The sequence below is a fragment of the Ovis canadensis genome, chromosome 2, assembly GCF_042477335.2.
Source record: "Ovis canadensis isolate MfBH-ARS-UI-01 breed Bighorn chromosome 2, ARS-UI_OviCan_v2, whole genome shotgun sequence".
NCBI lineage: Eukaryota > Metazoa > Chordata > Mammalia > Artiodactyla > Bovidae > Ovis > Ovis canadensis.
The window spans coordinates 249,220,391-249,236,904 of NC_091246.1; the positions used below are offsets into that span (position 1 = coordinate 249,220,391).

At 53.9% G+C, this 16,514-nt stretch overlaps 1 protein-coding gene across 3 annotated transcripts in view; it reads right to left on the minus strand.

Annotated features, from left to right (window-relative positions):
* EPHB2 (EPH receptor B2) overlaps positions 1-16,514 on the minus strand; it is a 215,621-nt gene that overhangs the window by 47,269 nt on the left and 151,838 nt on the right. For all 3 annotated transcript variants that reach the window (XM_069575031.1, XM_069575029.1, XM_069575030.1), the window contains exons 4-5: positions 7,342-7,497; positions 5,729-6,064 (exon numbers count right to left, since the gene is read on the minus strand). In XM_069575031.1, coding sequence (XP_069431132.1) covers positions 5,729-6,064; positions 7,342-7,497 — 492 coding nt within the window. The remainder of the gene's footprint in view (positions 1-5,728; positions 6,065-7,341; positions 7,498-16,514) is intronic.

Genomic DNA, 16,514 nt, shown 5'->3' on the forward strand with positions numbered 1-16,514 from the left:
GGCAGCCTCTGAGGCACCTTGAGAGCCTGAGCTCACAGCACCCCACAGGAGAGGGTGGTGACGCCCAGGAGGAAGACGTGATCAGATGCCGGCTAAGTGACTTGTCTGGGCCTATGTGCCTGTGAGCAGCTAGGTTTGTTTGCCTGATTCCAAAGCCCAGACCCTTCTCTTCACCGCTGGGACCAGGCAGAGATGCAGCCTGTCAGGGCTTGCTTAGGGTGACAGTGAGTCCGCTGCAGCCCTGCAGGGCTGCCCAGAGTACTGGGGCAGGCTGGAGGACCAGCCCCATGTGGCCGAGATGCTGCATGCACCGAGGTATGTATGGCTGTCTCCGCCCTGTCATCTGGATCTCGGCTCACATGCCCCCTCCTGGGAGAGGCTCTCTTCCGATCCTCTGATGCCCTCGCCGAGGCTCCCCCTCCCTCTCCCCCTCTGTCCCTGTGTTGTCTTGTATTTTTGTGTTGAGAACCGTGGACTCTGCACAGCCAGACTGAACCCTGCGTCTTCCTCTGTCCCAGCTGAGTGAGCCCAGGCACGTGTCTCACCCAGTGCCATTTCCTAAACCTCCAATATGCAGCCAAGCCTAGTCTCCTACCTCTGGGCCCCCCACTCCCCACCAAGAGGACTTGTGAACACAGGCAGAAAGGTATTCTGGAATGGCCGAGTGTGGTTCAAAGTCAGCGTGATGGCTTTATGAAGTCAGAAGACAGCTCTGGCCCCCGTGAATGCTAAGGGAGTGCAAGCCAGGCCCAATCACTTGCCCCAAAGAAATACTTTTTCCTTTTAAGGCCATGAACTAGCTATTTATATATTGAATTTTAGGGTCTGATTAAAACCGAGCACTGAATGCATTTGTCTGGAAATCCAGTCTCCGGCCTTATTTTCCAGCATCGTCGGAATTCTCCACGCCTCTCCTCACTCCACGCTCTTCTGGACCCCTTGGCGCTGCTCACCAAGCACACACTGTGGGGTGCCCCCATCCAGGCACCAGGAAAACCACGGTGAGGGAAGGAGACCCACAGTGTACTGCTGAGTACTGATGGTGAGGAGACAGGAGTGAAGTGATCGCAGCCACGAAGCTAAAATCCCAGCCGCAGGAAGCTGAGGGGTATGGTGCTGAGGCATGTGACCGAGTCAGGACGGTCAATGAAGATGAGCTAAGGGCAAAGGGCAAAGCATTCCAAGCAGTGGGAACAGCATGTGCAAAGAGCCTGTGGCAGAGGAGCTTAGTCCCTCAGAGGAAGCCAAAGGAGAATTCCTCTCCAGTTTGCCTCCTGTACTTTTTTCTCCTGGGATACCTTCTTCCCTGCCTGAGTCCATCTCTGTCCTTTAGAAGCCTCTCCATTCTTCAAAGAAAGTAAAAGTGTTAGCAGCTCAGTCATGTCTGACTCTTTGTGACCCCATGGACTGTAGCCCAGCAGACTCCTCTGTTCATGGGATTCTCCAGGCAAGAACACTGGAGTGGGTTCCTACTCCAGGTGATCTTTCCAACCCAGGGATTGAACCTGGGTCTCCTGTATTGCAGGCAGCTTCTTTACCGGTCTGAGCCACCAGGGAAGACCTCTCATTCTTCAAGCATAAGCTCAAACGCCTCCTGTTTCAGGAAGCCTTTCATGGCAGGCCTTTCTCCCATTCCCTAGGAGGAAAGGATTTCTCTCTCACCCCCCAGATCTCTCCTTGCGTCCTCACTCATGCCATATTGTACATAAGCTTGTCCAGGTCTCATCTTCCCAACCACGGCAGAAACCTCCAACGGCAGGAGCCATGTCTTCCCCAGTGTAGACTTGGAGCCATACGGTTCTGGGTTCAAACCCTAGCTGAGGCCACTTAGTAGCGGGACTTCGCATAAATGGCCCCTCTTCTCCGGGCCTCTGTTTCCTCCTCTGGCAGAAGGGGAGGGTGTGGTGAAGGTGTGTGTGTTTGCACAGACCCCAGCTGGGCTCTGGATGCCTGAGAGAGAATGGGGCTTGTCACGGGGCTCGGAACAAAGAGGATGGGGAAAGAGTGGTTATGGCCCAGAGAGCCCCAGGGCTTCAAGGGCTCGAGGGCTTTGCTGTTGGTCGGTTGCTGTCTTGTGAGACTCTTTGCGACCCCAGGGACTGCAGCAGGCCAGGCTTCCCTGTCCTTCACTGTCTCCCAAAGCTTGCTCAAACTCATGTCCATTGGCTCGGTGATGCCATCCAACCATCTCATCCTCTGTTACCCTCCTCTCCTCCCGCCCACAATCTTCCACAGCATCAGGAAGACTCACTTTTCCAATGAGTCTGCTCTTCGCATGAGGTGGCCAAAGTATTGGAGCTTCCGCTTCAGCATCAGTCCTTCCAATGAATATTCAGGACTGATTTCCATTAGGATGGACTGGTTGGGTCTCCTTGCAGTCCCAGGGACTCTCAAGAGTCTTCTCCAGCACCACAGTTCAAAAGCATCAATTCTTCGGCACTCAGCCTTCTTGATGGTCTAGCTCTCACATCCACAAATGACTACTGGAAAAACCACAGCTTTGACTATACAGATCTTTACCAGCAGGGGTTTGGGTTCACTTAAACTTGACTCTCCCAAATCTGTCTAATGGTAAGAAACACTTGAGCCACTTGCGAAAAGTGTGCGGATCCAGCAGGTCTGGGGTGGGGTCAGGGGAACTGTGTTCTGAAAACACTTTCATAGACTAGAAAATATTATTGATTCATTGGCTGAGCTGGGTCTTCGTTGCTGTGCGGGGGCTTTCTCCAGCTGTGACCAGCGGGGGCCACTCTTCATTCAGTGTCAGTGTGCTCGTTGCAGGGGCTTCTCTTGTTGTGGAGCACGGGCCCTAGGGCACTCAGGTTCTGCAGCTGTGGCCCATAGGCCTAGTAGCTCCACGGCATGTGGGATCTTAGTTCCTGGACCAGGGATGGAACCCGTGTCCCCTGAATTGGCAGGCAGATTCTTAACCCTTGGACCCCCAGAGAAGTCCCTCTCGTGGACTTTTGACGCACAATGTGGTGGGGAAATGGAGGTCCAAAGGGAGGAAGTGATTTTCTCGAGTGCGACAGGTTAGAAGGCCGATCTCAGCTCTACCTCTCTTGAACAGGATCTCACACCCACACTCTTTCCAAGGAGCCCTGCAGGCTGCGTTCAATGTGGACCACTGTGCCTCAGGTGGTGGCACGCGTTTGTGTGGCCTGATATCACTCGGCCACTTACATTCCCTCCATCACCACAAGAGAAACAAGCCCGGGGAGTTGCTAATCCAAGGAGAATGGGGACACACGGGGAACTGACCCAATTCAGCCACATTCTGGAGCTCTGCCCCATTCAGAGGGCTTGGTACAGATTAGATAAACCCTAGCTGATGCACAGACTAGTGAGTGAGGAAATGAATGTTATTATGGTAAAATTCTGGGTTTGGGGGTGGTTTTGTTATGCAGCATTATCGCAGCAATAACTGACCAATATAGTAAAGTCACAAAGCAAAGGAATGACAAAACTGGGATTCAAACTCAGGTCCCCCTGCGACTAACCCAGGGCTTGTTACTGCTCCTGCCTTTCAATCCTGAGGGCTCTCCCAGCATCCTCGTGTCTGGGGCCCTCATTTCCACTCTGCCCTGCCTCTATTGTCTGGGAATGTCCCACTCCAGACACGAGGGGTCCACTCCAGCAGCCCTTGCTGCTAGCAAGCTGAGCCTTGTTAAGTATGCAGTTTGACTCTTGGGGATCCTGAATGGTTGCAGGGGAGGACTGCACACCTAGGGAAAGAATTCCAGGGACTCTGGGGAATTTCTAGCCTCTCCCAGTTGAAAAGAGTTCCTTCGTCTCCACCCCACACTGGGAGCCTGGGCTTCCCTACCTCAAGGGCTTTGTCAAGCTGGAGAGACTCCGAACCAAGGCTTCACAATCTGCCACGTGTCTTTGCCAACAGCTGCTGGCGTTGGAGGGGTTTCTCAGATTGCCCGCTTTGAGTCAGCTCCATCCAGAACCCCATCCGAGGCGGGCTTAAATGCACCCACGAGCCTACAAGGGCTGCAGCATACACTCATAAACGTGCCCTCTTGGCCCAGCAACACCACGAGCACTCACCAACAAGACCACGCTCCTTCTACGACACACACACGGAGGGGCTGAGCCACCCTCAGGCATACAAACTCAAGCTCAGACGTAGCAGAAGCATGCACACTCACGCACGGACTCTCATCGGACCCCCCAGTCCACAGTTCCTTGGAGGCGCCCTGGATGGTGCTGAGCGCTGGAGTCTGTTAGACCTAGTCAATTTCTGCCTCACACCCTGCCTAGCTTTGTGACTCAACTTTTCTGAGCACCATCTGTGAAATGGGGACACAGATACCTCCTACTCCTGGAGGCCAGGGGGTGGGTGGCAGTGAGGTCAGGTATAAACTCATCCCTCAGCCGGGTGGAGCTGGCTGCTCCTCTCCTTCCACGTGCTTGTACATGCCCTTCCTCCTTCTCAAAACCCTCCTGTTTCCATCACGCCCTTCAAAATTTTGTGAGTCTTTCAAACCGCAGGTCAAATTCTGCCCCCTCCTCCGAGGCTTCCTGGACCTCCATCTCTGGATGCCCAGCCCACTCACTCTGCAGCCTGGTCTCCCCCTGCCCCACTTAGATGGGCCCCAGACCACACTCACAGCAGGGCCTCGCAAAGGCTGCTGAGTAAGTTACTAAGGCGCACACTCAGAGGGCCGGCCACAGTCTTCTGAAGGAACTGCAGGAACCATGACACCCTGAAAAATCTCACGTGTCTCTTGGATGGGGATGAGACTGGGAAGTGTCTCCTGGACCTGGCCGCCTGGAGGTCCCAGGTGACCCTGAGGACAACGACCTTGGTGGAGAGGTGGGGCTGGAAGCTTGAGTGCCGTGGAGTGAAGGGGGATGAGGGGAGGTGAGGCGAGGTGATGGGATGCATTATTTGGCATCTATTTTTTTGTTGTAAAGGAAACCAGGGAGGAAGATGGGGGTGGGCACATGGGGGTCACAGAAAGATTATTAAAGGTAAGCCTGGGGAGAAGAGTTTTGCTGGAATTAGACTGGAGGGGGATGAAAGTTCAGGAAAAGCACCTGTGGAAACTGCTAGATGGCCACTGAAGTCTGTCTCCTCACCTGCTGTGATGGAGGTTTGAGTTAGGCTGGGAGAGATGATGTTCCCGGCCTCCTTTGCAGCCTGGGGAGGTCATGAGACCACGTTCCTTTCAGTGGAACGTGCACAAGAGTGGTAGGCGCCACTTCTGCCTACCTTGCTTAAAACATACTGCTGCCCTGGCCTTCTGTCTCTCCGTTTTGTACAGGTTAGAGAGCAGACAAACCCGCGACTCAGCTTCGAACGGGCCAATGAGGAGCGTGGAGGCTCGCGAGACAAGAGAAAAGGAAGCCAGGTCCCTGAATCTCCAGGTGGATCAGAGCTGCCCCGCTGACCTGGCCTGCTCACCCCTGGACCCTCACAAGAGAGAGAAAGGCTCTTCTGTTGCTCTTGACACTGAACCCCGGGCCCTTTTGTTATAGCAGCTTTACTTTCGCCTTCAAGAATACATGCTCAACAAATGCCAGTGATTATGATAAATGCTGCTGTAGCCGAGAGTTAACACTGACTCTCCCAGGTGGCCGATCACATGAACAGCCTTGGAAAAGAGAAAAGCACTCTGCAGATGTGAGGGAGTCTTTAACGAGGGCTGGCAGGATACCTGTTTGGCACGGCATGGCACAGCGCCGCCCGGGGGAGCCCGCATCTGAAGCCGCTTACCTGCCTGGTTGGTGGTGATGTTCACGGAGGCAAACTGTGGTGAGAAGGGGCTCTGGTCCGTGACGCCGTTCACAGCCTGGATCTCGAAGGTGTACTGGGTGTGGGCTAGCAGGTCGCTGATGTAAATGCGAGGCTCGGTGAGGCCCAGCTGGCGGGGGGCGTACTGCACGTTGTCCCCACAGCGGGTGCAGGCGCCCCGGCCAGCGCCGCAGCTCTTGCAGATGACATTGTAGACGAGGTCCTCGCGGCCTCCCGAGTCCCGGGGCGGGGTCCACTCGAGCATGAGTGAGGTCTCGTTGACACTGGAGATCACGGCCTGGGGCGCGGAAGGGATCGCTGGGGATGGGGAGAGGTGTCTGTCAGTGGGGGTGGGGGTGCATTCCCCAAGAGACCGCTCTGTGCCCACTGCCCTGGCTCCAGCCTAGGCCTCCCCAAAGCTTTCCTCTAAATCCTTTCTCCTCTGCACCCAAGAGACACACTTCTAGAATATAACTCTCCATCCAACTGCACCCATCTGCTCAAACCTTTCTCCCCGGACTCCACCCTCCTCGGTGTTCCTTACTAGGGACAGTATGTTTGTGTTGGAAATATATCCACCCAATATCTATTTCCTGGAGAAGGAAATGGCAGCCCCCTCCAAATATTCTTGCCTGGAAAATCCCATGAACAGAGGAGCCTGGCAGGTTACAGTCCATGGGGTCACAAAAGAGTCAGACACGACAGAGGGACCAAACAACATATATCTATTTCTCCCTTTTTCCTGATAACAGGACCCGCTTTTATTCAAGGTGGCAATATGTCCCACTAAAGACTCTATTTCCCAGCCTCCTGGGATTAAGTGCTGGCCACTGATATACAGAAGTTGACAGTTAGGACTTTTTCTTAAAAGGAGATAGCTATAGTAGATCTCTTTATTCCTTTCCCTCTTTCCATGACTGAGAATGTGTGTGATGGCTGGAGCTTCAGCAGCAATGTTGGACTATGATGTGACCCTGAGCGTGGAAACCACATGCTGTGTCTGGAAGAGCAGAAGAAAGTGCTGGGTCTCGGGGAGCTTCCTGGATTTACCATGTTACCCAAGGGTTGCCTACTTTGGGGTTTCCAAGAATACATTCTTAGGGTTTAAGTTACAGGGGTCCGTTCTCTGCTCCTGGCAGCTGTCTGCCTTTCCTGTCTGATACAGGGTTGTGACATGGCCCTCGCGGTCACCCTGTTCTTGGAGAACCTTGGCCTGTGATTCAGGCGACCGCTGCCAGAAAAGAACACTGGGAAGCCTTTTCTGCCACAGACACCACCTGCGTTGGTTGTTCTTCTGCCAAACTTTCCATTCTCTGTCCCTTTGTGAATCAAGACCTTGACTTCATCCTGTGTGTGACTTAGCAGAAGGGGGTAAGGAGCCAGATGCCAGCTCTGTGGTGTCTGCCTGTTGGCAGCACGACCACCCCAGGATGGTGCTTTTTAGCCAGTTTTCCATTTCCCCTCCCCCCAGGCACCTGGCTGCCCCTCAGTTAGGAAAGGTTACTGGGGCCGGAGAGCCACTCCGCCCTCTGAGAGTTCCTGCAGGTGGAGCCAGGGCTCGGCCGGGCGTCGCCCTCCGGGGGCCCTGGACGTACTTGTGCAGGGCATGTCCACGGGATCCAGGTCTGCTCTGTAGTAGCCGTTGCGGCAGACGCAGTTGGTGGCCCCTTCTGAAGTGGTCCGGCTGTTGATGGGGCAGTGGGTACAGGCCTCGTCCCCTTGGTTGGCCTTGAAGGTTCCAGATGGGCAACCTGGAGAGAAGACAAGGAGAGTCACAGGGGAAACCAAACGAGAACTCAGGCCACAAGCCACGGAAAGGCCAGCAACGTCCCAGGGGGGCCACACAGTCGGGGCAGGGGGGAGCTGTGCCTCTGAAAGCTCTTGAGGGTCTCTCATGGCAGTCCCAGCTGTGCCCAGAGGTTCCCCTGAAGCTGCAGTTTGTCTCTGAAGCTGTCTATGAGTTCAGCTGGGGCCCCTAGCAACCATCCCTTCCTACTGCAGGTGGGCTGCCCCACAGCTTCTAGGACCAATCCTGACAGTCTGAAGACTGTGACGAAGCCTAGGGCAGTGCCCACGGTCCAGGCTTGCTGACTAACAGCTGGCTGGGCTCTGATTCTTGCACCTAGATTCCTGGATTCTAGATGACTGTGAGGATAACATTGAAGTAGAAAAATCCTAACCCAGCACAGGGCGCGCAGAGAGGTGACGTGCGAGAGCAGGAAAGAAGGCTGGCTTGGGAAGCTAACCCAGAGGCTGAGTCTGAGTTCCTGTGTGGCCCTTTTTCTAGCTGTGTGGCCCAGACAAATGGTTTAACCATTCTGAGACTTGTGTTCTTTTTTAGTAAAATTATGATGTGTGTGTGCATGTGGGCATGCTTAGTCATACCCAGTTCTTTGTGACCCAGTGGGCTGTAGCCCATCAGGCCCATGAGATTTTCCTAGCAAGAATACTGGAGTGCTTTGCATTTTCTTCTCCAGGGGATCTTTCCAACCCAGGAATTGAACCCACGACTGCTGAATCTCCTGCAATGGACGTGGATTCTTTACCGCTGAGCCACTTAGGGAGAAAAATTATGCCAAGGCCCATTTCTGAAGGCCATTGTGAGCATTTGGCATAAATATGCGAGGCACATGGCCTGAAGCCTTGCACAGTATAGATGTCCAATGAATAGTAGCCGTTACAGCAGGTGTTTGATCAATTGAGTGAAGAGGACGTGCAGTACCAGGGACAGCCTGAGGAGGGCAGTGTTTGCACTTGGTGGGCATTCAACAAGCTGGATTTTCCCCTGGGCTTTGGTATTCTTCCCTGCTCTGGGGGCATGTTTAGGATTTGGATACAGGGCCTAACGCTCAGCGCTTAGATTCTTCAAGAGGTGTCCACTCCTGTGTGTTCCTATGTGCGAACTCATCCCCCCACCCTCCTCCTGGCCCTGGACTGGAAATCAGGAGGTCTGGGGGTCTAGGTCCTGCCCATTTCTTGGCCTCAGTTTCTTCTGCATTCTGGGGTTCATAATCACAGTTCTCCTATGGTGCCTCAGGTCGGAGGGGTCAAGCAAGGGGTAAGTGAGAGGTGGACCAGGAAGAGCTTTGCAGTGGGCAAGCTCTTCCTGGGGATGAAATGTGGCTGAACTGTCCACAGGCCAGGGGCTCTCACCTGGATTGCATTCCATGCCTGTGTGCTGTGTGACCTTTCACAAGTAACTCTACCTCTCTGAGCATTAATTTCCTCATACGTTATAAATGGCTCACATAGATTTCCCTGAATCATTTTTCCAGTCCAGTTTAAGTCTTAGCAACTTGCCTTCCTCCCAAACCTCTCAGAGACGCTGCTCTCCTTAGTCTCACATCAGGGGTCCCTAACCTCCATGCCGTGGGCTGGGACCAGTCTGTGGCCTGTTAGGAAGCGGGCTGCACAGCAGGAGGCGAGCAGCGGGTGAGGGAGCAAAGCTTTGTCTGTACAGCGGCTCCCCATTGCTTGCATTACCACATGAGATTGCAAATGACTGTGGCTTTAAAAGCAGGTTTGAGACAACTTCCACTCTCCACACATTCTGGATTGAAGTCAAGGTGGAATATCCTGAGATGGCCCAAAAAGCACTGAAAAGCCTGCTTCCATTTCCGACATCCTCTCTACGAGAAGCAGGATTTTCTGCAGTGATTTGACCAGACAAGACGGTGCAGTAGACTGGACATCAGCAACACACTGTGGTGTCACGTCTCCCGTCACCCCAGATGGAACCATCTCGTTGCAGGAAAACAAGCTCAGGGCTCCCACTGATTCTGCATTATGGTGAGTTGTATAATTATTTCAGGGGCTTCCCTGGTGCTTCAGCAGTAAAGAATATGCCTGCAATGCAGGAGATGAGGGTTCAGTCCCTGGGTCAGGAAGATCCTCTGGAGGAGGGCACGGCAATCCACTCCAATATTCTTGCCTGGGAAATCCCATGGACCGGGGAGCCTGGCTGGCTACAGTTCATGGGGTCACAAAGAGTCAAACACACACACATAATTACTTCATTATATATTGAAATATAATTATAGTAGAAATAAAGTGCACAATAAATGTAACTGAATCACCCCGAAACCATCATCCCTCCTCTGGTCTGTGGAAAATTTGTCCTCCACAAAACTGGTCCCTGGTGCCAAAAACGCTGGGGATCAATACCTTACACGACTTGAGTTTAGGGTGCTTTACTCCTCTGTCATAATTACTCATCAAGGGGAATCTCCTGGCCTTATTCTTGGCTCCCCCAGGACTGCAGCCATGTCTGACCCATGGCTCCTTCTCCTGTGCCTAGCACAGAGCCTGGTGCTGAGCAGCTGCTCCATAAATACTCCCTGAAGCTGTCTGCTGAAGCAGAAAGGGCCTGGGCTTTGGGGATCATATATATAGGCTGAAAGGCAGGGAGGAACGGTGCTTACTGCGCAGGCTGCTGAGTGAATCCCAGCTCCGCGTGTGCCCGCCATCTGGCCTGGAGCCAGTTGCTTGTCTCCTCATCTGTAAAATGGGGCAATAGCATCTACCTCCTGCAGTTGTGAGGATTCCATGGGTCAGTTCCAGCAAAACTGCCTAGCCAATTCCTGGCATTAGTAAGCTGTATCTGGTTCAGGGTGACCTCAGAGAGGTGGTTCAGCCTCTCTGAACTAGTTTTCTCCTTGGTAAGAGAGCGTCTACCTCGGAAAGTAGCCATGAAGGATTGCATGTGATGAACAGTGCCTGGCCCAGGGTCAGAGAAGCATTGCAGTTCCAATCTCAGGGAAGTTTCCATGATGAAGCAAAGGGCGGTTCCCCCAGGGTGCTAAACCACAGCACCCTCCCTCGGCCTGGGGTCCTACTTTGCCTGCCTTTTGTGGGGGAGCTTCCAGAAGGTGGCATTCCCCCTAATCCTGCAGCCCTGGCTGGTGCCACCCTGACCAGGCCCTGCCAGGATCTCAGAGAAGAACCACGTTCAGCCCAGTCCTTAAGAGCTGCCGGACAAGGGAAGGACAGTACCTTGAAGCAACCAACCAGGCCACAGCGACACCAGCGAGGAAGGTGGAAGGAAGTGCCTCATCCATCATACAGAGGGGGAAAACCAGGGCTCTGGAGCGTAAATATGAAGCGCACAGCATTTATTGAGTACTTATTAAGTGCTGGCCCTGTTCAAAGGACTTAACCCGTAGGAACTCATCCAAACCTCACCCAGCCCTACATCAGAGATAGTATTTTCTGACGAGGGAATTTCTGCATAGGGGTGAAGCAGTTTTCCGAGGATGTGGGCAGTGCTGGGATCTGACCTCGGGTGGTCTGACTGCAGAGGTCACATCCCTAACCGCCACAGTGTCCTGCCTGTAAGAGACTCACACCGCACCAATGGTCCACGCATGCTGGGCAGGGGCTGGCGGCTTCTGCTCCGGGAGCCCGTCCAGGGCTCGCTGCATTTTGCTGCGCTGGTCCTAGAGACCCTGCCTGCCCTCCCTCTCAGGCACCAACCTTCCCCTGCCGGGTGGATGAAGGGACAGCCTTGCCATCTTGGCGTCTTGGCGCCATCCCGTCCAGACACACGGGCTGCAGCCCTGGCTCTAGCTGAGTGGTTGGCCTCTCTGAGCCCCAATCTGCTCTGCAGTAGGATGGGGACCCAGGATCCCAGGAGGGCCACCGGAGAGAGGCCAAATGTCTTGGTCCCAAGACGGGGATCCTCCTGGCTCCCTCCCAGGCGAGAGCCTGCCCAGCTTTAGTATGCCTCTCCCATCTGCTGACGGTTCCGTGGGCCTGGCCGGGTGGCTGCCCGCTCTCTGCTCCAGGCTGTGCCAGCCCCTCCATCTGGACCACCTTCCCGGCTGGCCTCCCTGCATCGCCATGTCCCAGGCCCCCTCTCCGACTCCCCAGTCTGCCTCCATCGGAAGGCTTCCTGCCTGGCCACCCCTCAGCCCTCCCAGGGGACATTCTACACTTTCTGTATCTTTGGGCTTCATGAAAACCGCCCTTCAGTCTTGAGAATTGGCATTGCTCTCCACCTGGTCACCAGGTGCCCTGGGGGCCTCCTCCTCTCCCCCACCCCCTGCAGCCAATCAATTACTAGGTCTTCCCTCCTCAGCAGGGCCTGGCTCTGGCTCCCCTCGGCGGTCCCCCCCCTGCGGGCATCCGGAAAGCCCCTCCTGCCCACTCCTTAGCCTCTCATGACCATCTGGCCTCCTCCGCCCACCCTCCAGAGCCAGCTTTCCAAAGCCAACATTTTTGCATCCTTTGAAAATCCACAATGGCATAGACAATGGAATATTATTCAGCCAGAAAAAGAAACGAAGTATTGATACACGCTACAACATGGATGAACCTGGAAAGCATCATGCTTGGTGAAAGAAGCTAGACACACGCTTCCATTTATGTGAAAATGGGTAGACGGGGTGCATCCAGAGAGACAGAAAGGAGCTGAGGGGTTGCCAGGGGCCGGTGAGAGCAGTGAATGGAGAGTGACTGCTAATGGCTATGGGGCTTCTTTCTGAGGTGATGAACGTGCTCTAAAGTTTACTGCGGTGAGAGTTACACAATTCTGTGAAAATACTAAAAACAGAGGTGAATTTTATGGTGATGTGAATGGTATCAAAATAAAATTCCTATGTAAGAAAAATCCACGATTGCTCCCTAAATTCCTCAGGGTGCCCGGGACCCGAGGGCTGGCACTTACCCCCTCTCAGCACCCACCGCCCCAAGCCTGATGCTTCACTGTCAACCACGTGTGGCACCACCCCCCCAGCCCGCCCCCCACGCCTGTGCCCCTCCTGCCCTCATTACCTGGAATGCCCTCCCTTTGTCCTCAGGCAAACTTTTATACCCCTTTAGGACAGCACAGGTATCCCCCTTCCAGGATGTCTTCCCCAAGCCCCCCAAAAAGGGTTGAGGGGGCCTATCTGAATTACTTACACATCTGTCAGTCTGACCGCAAACTCCCAGTGTGATGTTGGGCGCCTAGTGAGTGATGGATGGAGGGAGTGAGGGCTGAGAGTATCCGCCCAGCTACTGTGCTTGACATTTGAGTCAACAGGTCCACAGAAGGGCAGACAACACGTGGCTCTTTAGCAGCAGAGGCGGAGACTGATCCCACCAGCCACCGCTTCTCGTACAGAGAAGGGGTCGGAGGCAGCCCCCAGTCCATGGTGCCCAAGGGCCCAGGGCCCACGCCGCTCCTAGCATCTCAGTTGGGAAGGCACCCTCCTGCCAACACCTGAGTCTCGGGTACAGAAGTGGGAAGAAAACAGAGATAGCTGAGGTCACAAACGTGGGTGGCTCTACCACGGACAGGTGTGGGTTCAGACAGGTCTCCTGCCCTCTCTGAGACTCAGTCTCCTCCCTGGAAAGGGAACTGACACCTGTTTAGATGCAGCAAGAAGCCTCTGAATGTGTCTCTTGCTCCACCTCAGCCTCCCTGCCAATCATTTGCAGTAGCTGGAGTGATCTCATGAGAAGGAATCAGAGCTCAAACTCACCAGGGGCGCCCCACGTGCTTAGAATGAATGCACGCACCTAGGCCTGGAAGGGTGGTTCTGGGGCCTTCCTGCCCCTACCTGATACTCTCCCCTTCGTCTCTATTTCCTTCACTGACCCCCATCACAATTTGCAATCATATTAGCAAATAGCTTATCAACTTATAGGCCGTCTGTCCTTTGCCTGCATTTGGAAGTACCTGGAGAAGAAAAGAACCTGGTTGGTCTGGTGCTCCTTGGTTGCCTAGCAACTGGCAGAGTGGTGGGAACATAGTAGGTGCTCAACATACATTTCTTGAGGGAACGGATATGCCCCTTACAAGGTGTCGCGAGAATCATATGAGAAAGTGGGAGAGAAAAGACTTAGTAAATGCCAGGTTGGGTACCACGGTTATCATGTCAACTTCACCAGAACTGCCTCAAGGCTCAGATCTCTCTCCATGTCTCACTTTTCCCCATGGGTCCTCCCATGGGCCTGTCCACCAGGGAGACCAAGTCATCCCTGGTTTTCAGACCGGAAGTTCTGCATCCCGGAAATAGCCGCCGTCCCAGACAAACCCTCCTGGATGCTTCCCAGCCCCATCTGTCTGCCACCTCTCTCCTTTGCTTGCAGTGCTCTGGACGCCCCGGGTGTGCACGCATCGGTCCCTGCACCTGAATGCCCTCCTCCCCCACCCTCCGCTCCCGCTGGATCGGTGCGTCTGACATGTGTTCCTCTGGGAGGCCTGCCTTCCGCTGTCTACAGCAGATGACTCAGACTCCACTGTAGCAGATCAGGCTCAGGTCACCCGGACCGCGGTGTGCCGGTGAACGGCTATTTGGTGGTGGTGGTGGGGAAGCCCTGTGTTTGCTATGTTTGATATGTTGTGTTTGCTAACCGCTATGGTAAAAATGCTCCCACCGGGCAAATTTCAAGCTACCAATCTGAGATGACTAAACACTGAGTTAGGAAGAAATGCCCACGGTCAGCTCTTGTGAGCCAAGCCAGCAAAACTCAGCCCATCCCACCACTAGACCTCACCTGTATGTCACCACCCACATCTTGAGCACTTAGTACAGGGTACGGTACATAGAAGGTGCTCAGTTAATTCAGTTTGCCATATGAAGGCAGGTCTGTCTAACTGGACTGGTTAGGGGCTGTAGGTTTGATAGGTTAATATACATAAGGTGCTTAGGACATACAGCAAGTGCTATATAAACCTTAGCTGTTATTACTCATTCAGCATGTAGGGACAATAATAATCGCCCTTTATTATGTGCTTTCGGGGTGACAAGTCCGGTGCAAGTGATTTACATGGGTTCTCTCGCTGAATCCACGCAACCACTCATTGATGTAGGTTATCATTATTACCCCCATTTTACAGATGATGAAGCTGAGGCTCAGAGGGGGTAAGTGAACGTCACAAGGCCACACAGCTACTCAATGGCAGAACTGAGGTTTGACTCCACGTCTTTGTGGTTCCAGGTACTATTGGTTACAGGAATTATCAAGTGGCGGAGTATCAGGGCTGGAGACCACTTTTCAGGCAGACAGAGGGGACAGGGCTTGCTGGGGTCATTCAGCAAGGTAGAGAGGCATAGCCTGGGCCCCAAACCCAGGACCTGGAGCCAAAGTGGGCAGCCAGCACCTGCCTTCTGCAGACGCCCAGAGCCCTAAGCCAGGCAACCCGAGGCGGGGATGGCAGCCGAGGCGGGGATGGCAGTCAGCCGGGAGGAGGAGAGAGGATTACGGGGAAACAGATTTTCTCCCCGCCTGCCCCCTGGGCTCCGGGGATAGGTGATAATTGACCGAGTGAGCCCTGAGTCAGGCCGAGGCAGGGCTCCATCTGGGCCTGGCACGGCGGGGCTGCTAATTGGCACGGAGTGATCCTCAAAGCCTCCCTGGCTGGCCCGCCGCTTGGCTCCCCCTTCTCCGCCCAGAGACTCCGGATTAATCCCCGGACGACTGATGGGCAGGGGACTCAAATGCTGTCGGGCCTCGTGTGCCAGGCCTCGGGGGTGGGGAAGCAGTGTCTCTATCTTTCCAGGGGTGTCCTGCAGACCAGGGGGCTCTGTGTTCTGAGTAGAGGCAGGCTCACCAGTCTAGCTCCCACTCCTAAGAAATGGATGAAATTGAACCAGGGCCTCAACCGTGGAGCTGGCTGCCAGGGCGGAATCCCAGGCCTGCCTCTGGCTAACAGTGTAACTGTGGGTAAGTTCCCTAACTCTCTGCCTCAGTTTCCATGTTTATATAAGGCGGGGGCGGAATGGTGACACTGTCTTACATTTGCTGTGAAGATAACGTGAGTTAAGGGAAAGAAGGCACTTGCCACAGTGCCTGCCTGGTTCATATGAAGGGCTATACATGTGTTTACTTTTATTATATACGTTCATTCTTGGCCTGCCACTTGCTATGTGATAAGACCTGGGGGTACAGAGACAAAGATGTAGTCTCTGTGCTCAGGAGTGTGGGTCCAGGTGGTGAGATGCTGTGTGATGAATTTATTCAATAGGCACTTATTAAGCCCTTGTTATTTCATGGCTGGTGACTGCAGCTTGCTCCTTGGAAGAAAAGCTATGACCAACCTAGACAGCATATTAAAAAGCAGAGGCATTATTTTGCCAACAAAAGTCCATCTAGTCAAAGCTATAGTTTTTCCAGTAGTCATGTATGGCTATCAGAGTTGGATTATAAAGAAAGCTGAGCACTGAAGCATTGATGCTTTTGAACTGTGGTTTTGGAGAAGACTCTTGAGTCCCTTGGACAGCAAGGAGATCCAACCAGTCTGTTCTCCTGGGTGTTCATGGGAAGGACTGATGCTGAAGCTGAAACTCCAATACCTGATGCTGACTCACTGGAAAAGACCCTGATGCTGGGAAAGATTGAGGGCAGGAGCAGAAGAGGACGACAGAGGATGAGATGGTTGGATGGTATCACCGACTCAATAGACGTGAGTTTGAGCAAGCTCTGGGAGTTGGTGATGGATAGGGAGGCCTGGTGTGCTGCGGTCCATGGGGTCACAAAGAGTCAGACACGACTGAGTGACCGAACTGAACTGAAGCCCTTGTTGTGTACTAGGCATTGGGTCATGGAGACAAAAGGCCCAAGTCCTGCCTATTAGAGGCCACAACTGAGCAAAAGGCTGGCACGTCTTCCTTTAACCAGGGCTAACTGCTGGCTGCTGTGGGTAGAGGGGCCCGGGAGTGGTGCTGGGCTCAGTAGTGCCTGGTTTGAAGGGCAGCTGGCCTACCTTCCTGCCTTGAGATCTCCAGGAAGTTCTGGATTTGGGTAGTGGAAGGGAGGAGGGAGGGAGGGAGGCCAGGCCTCA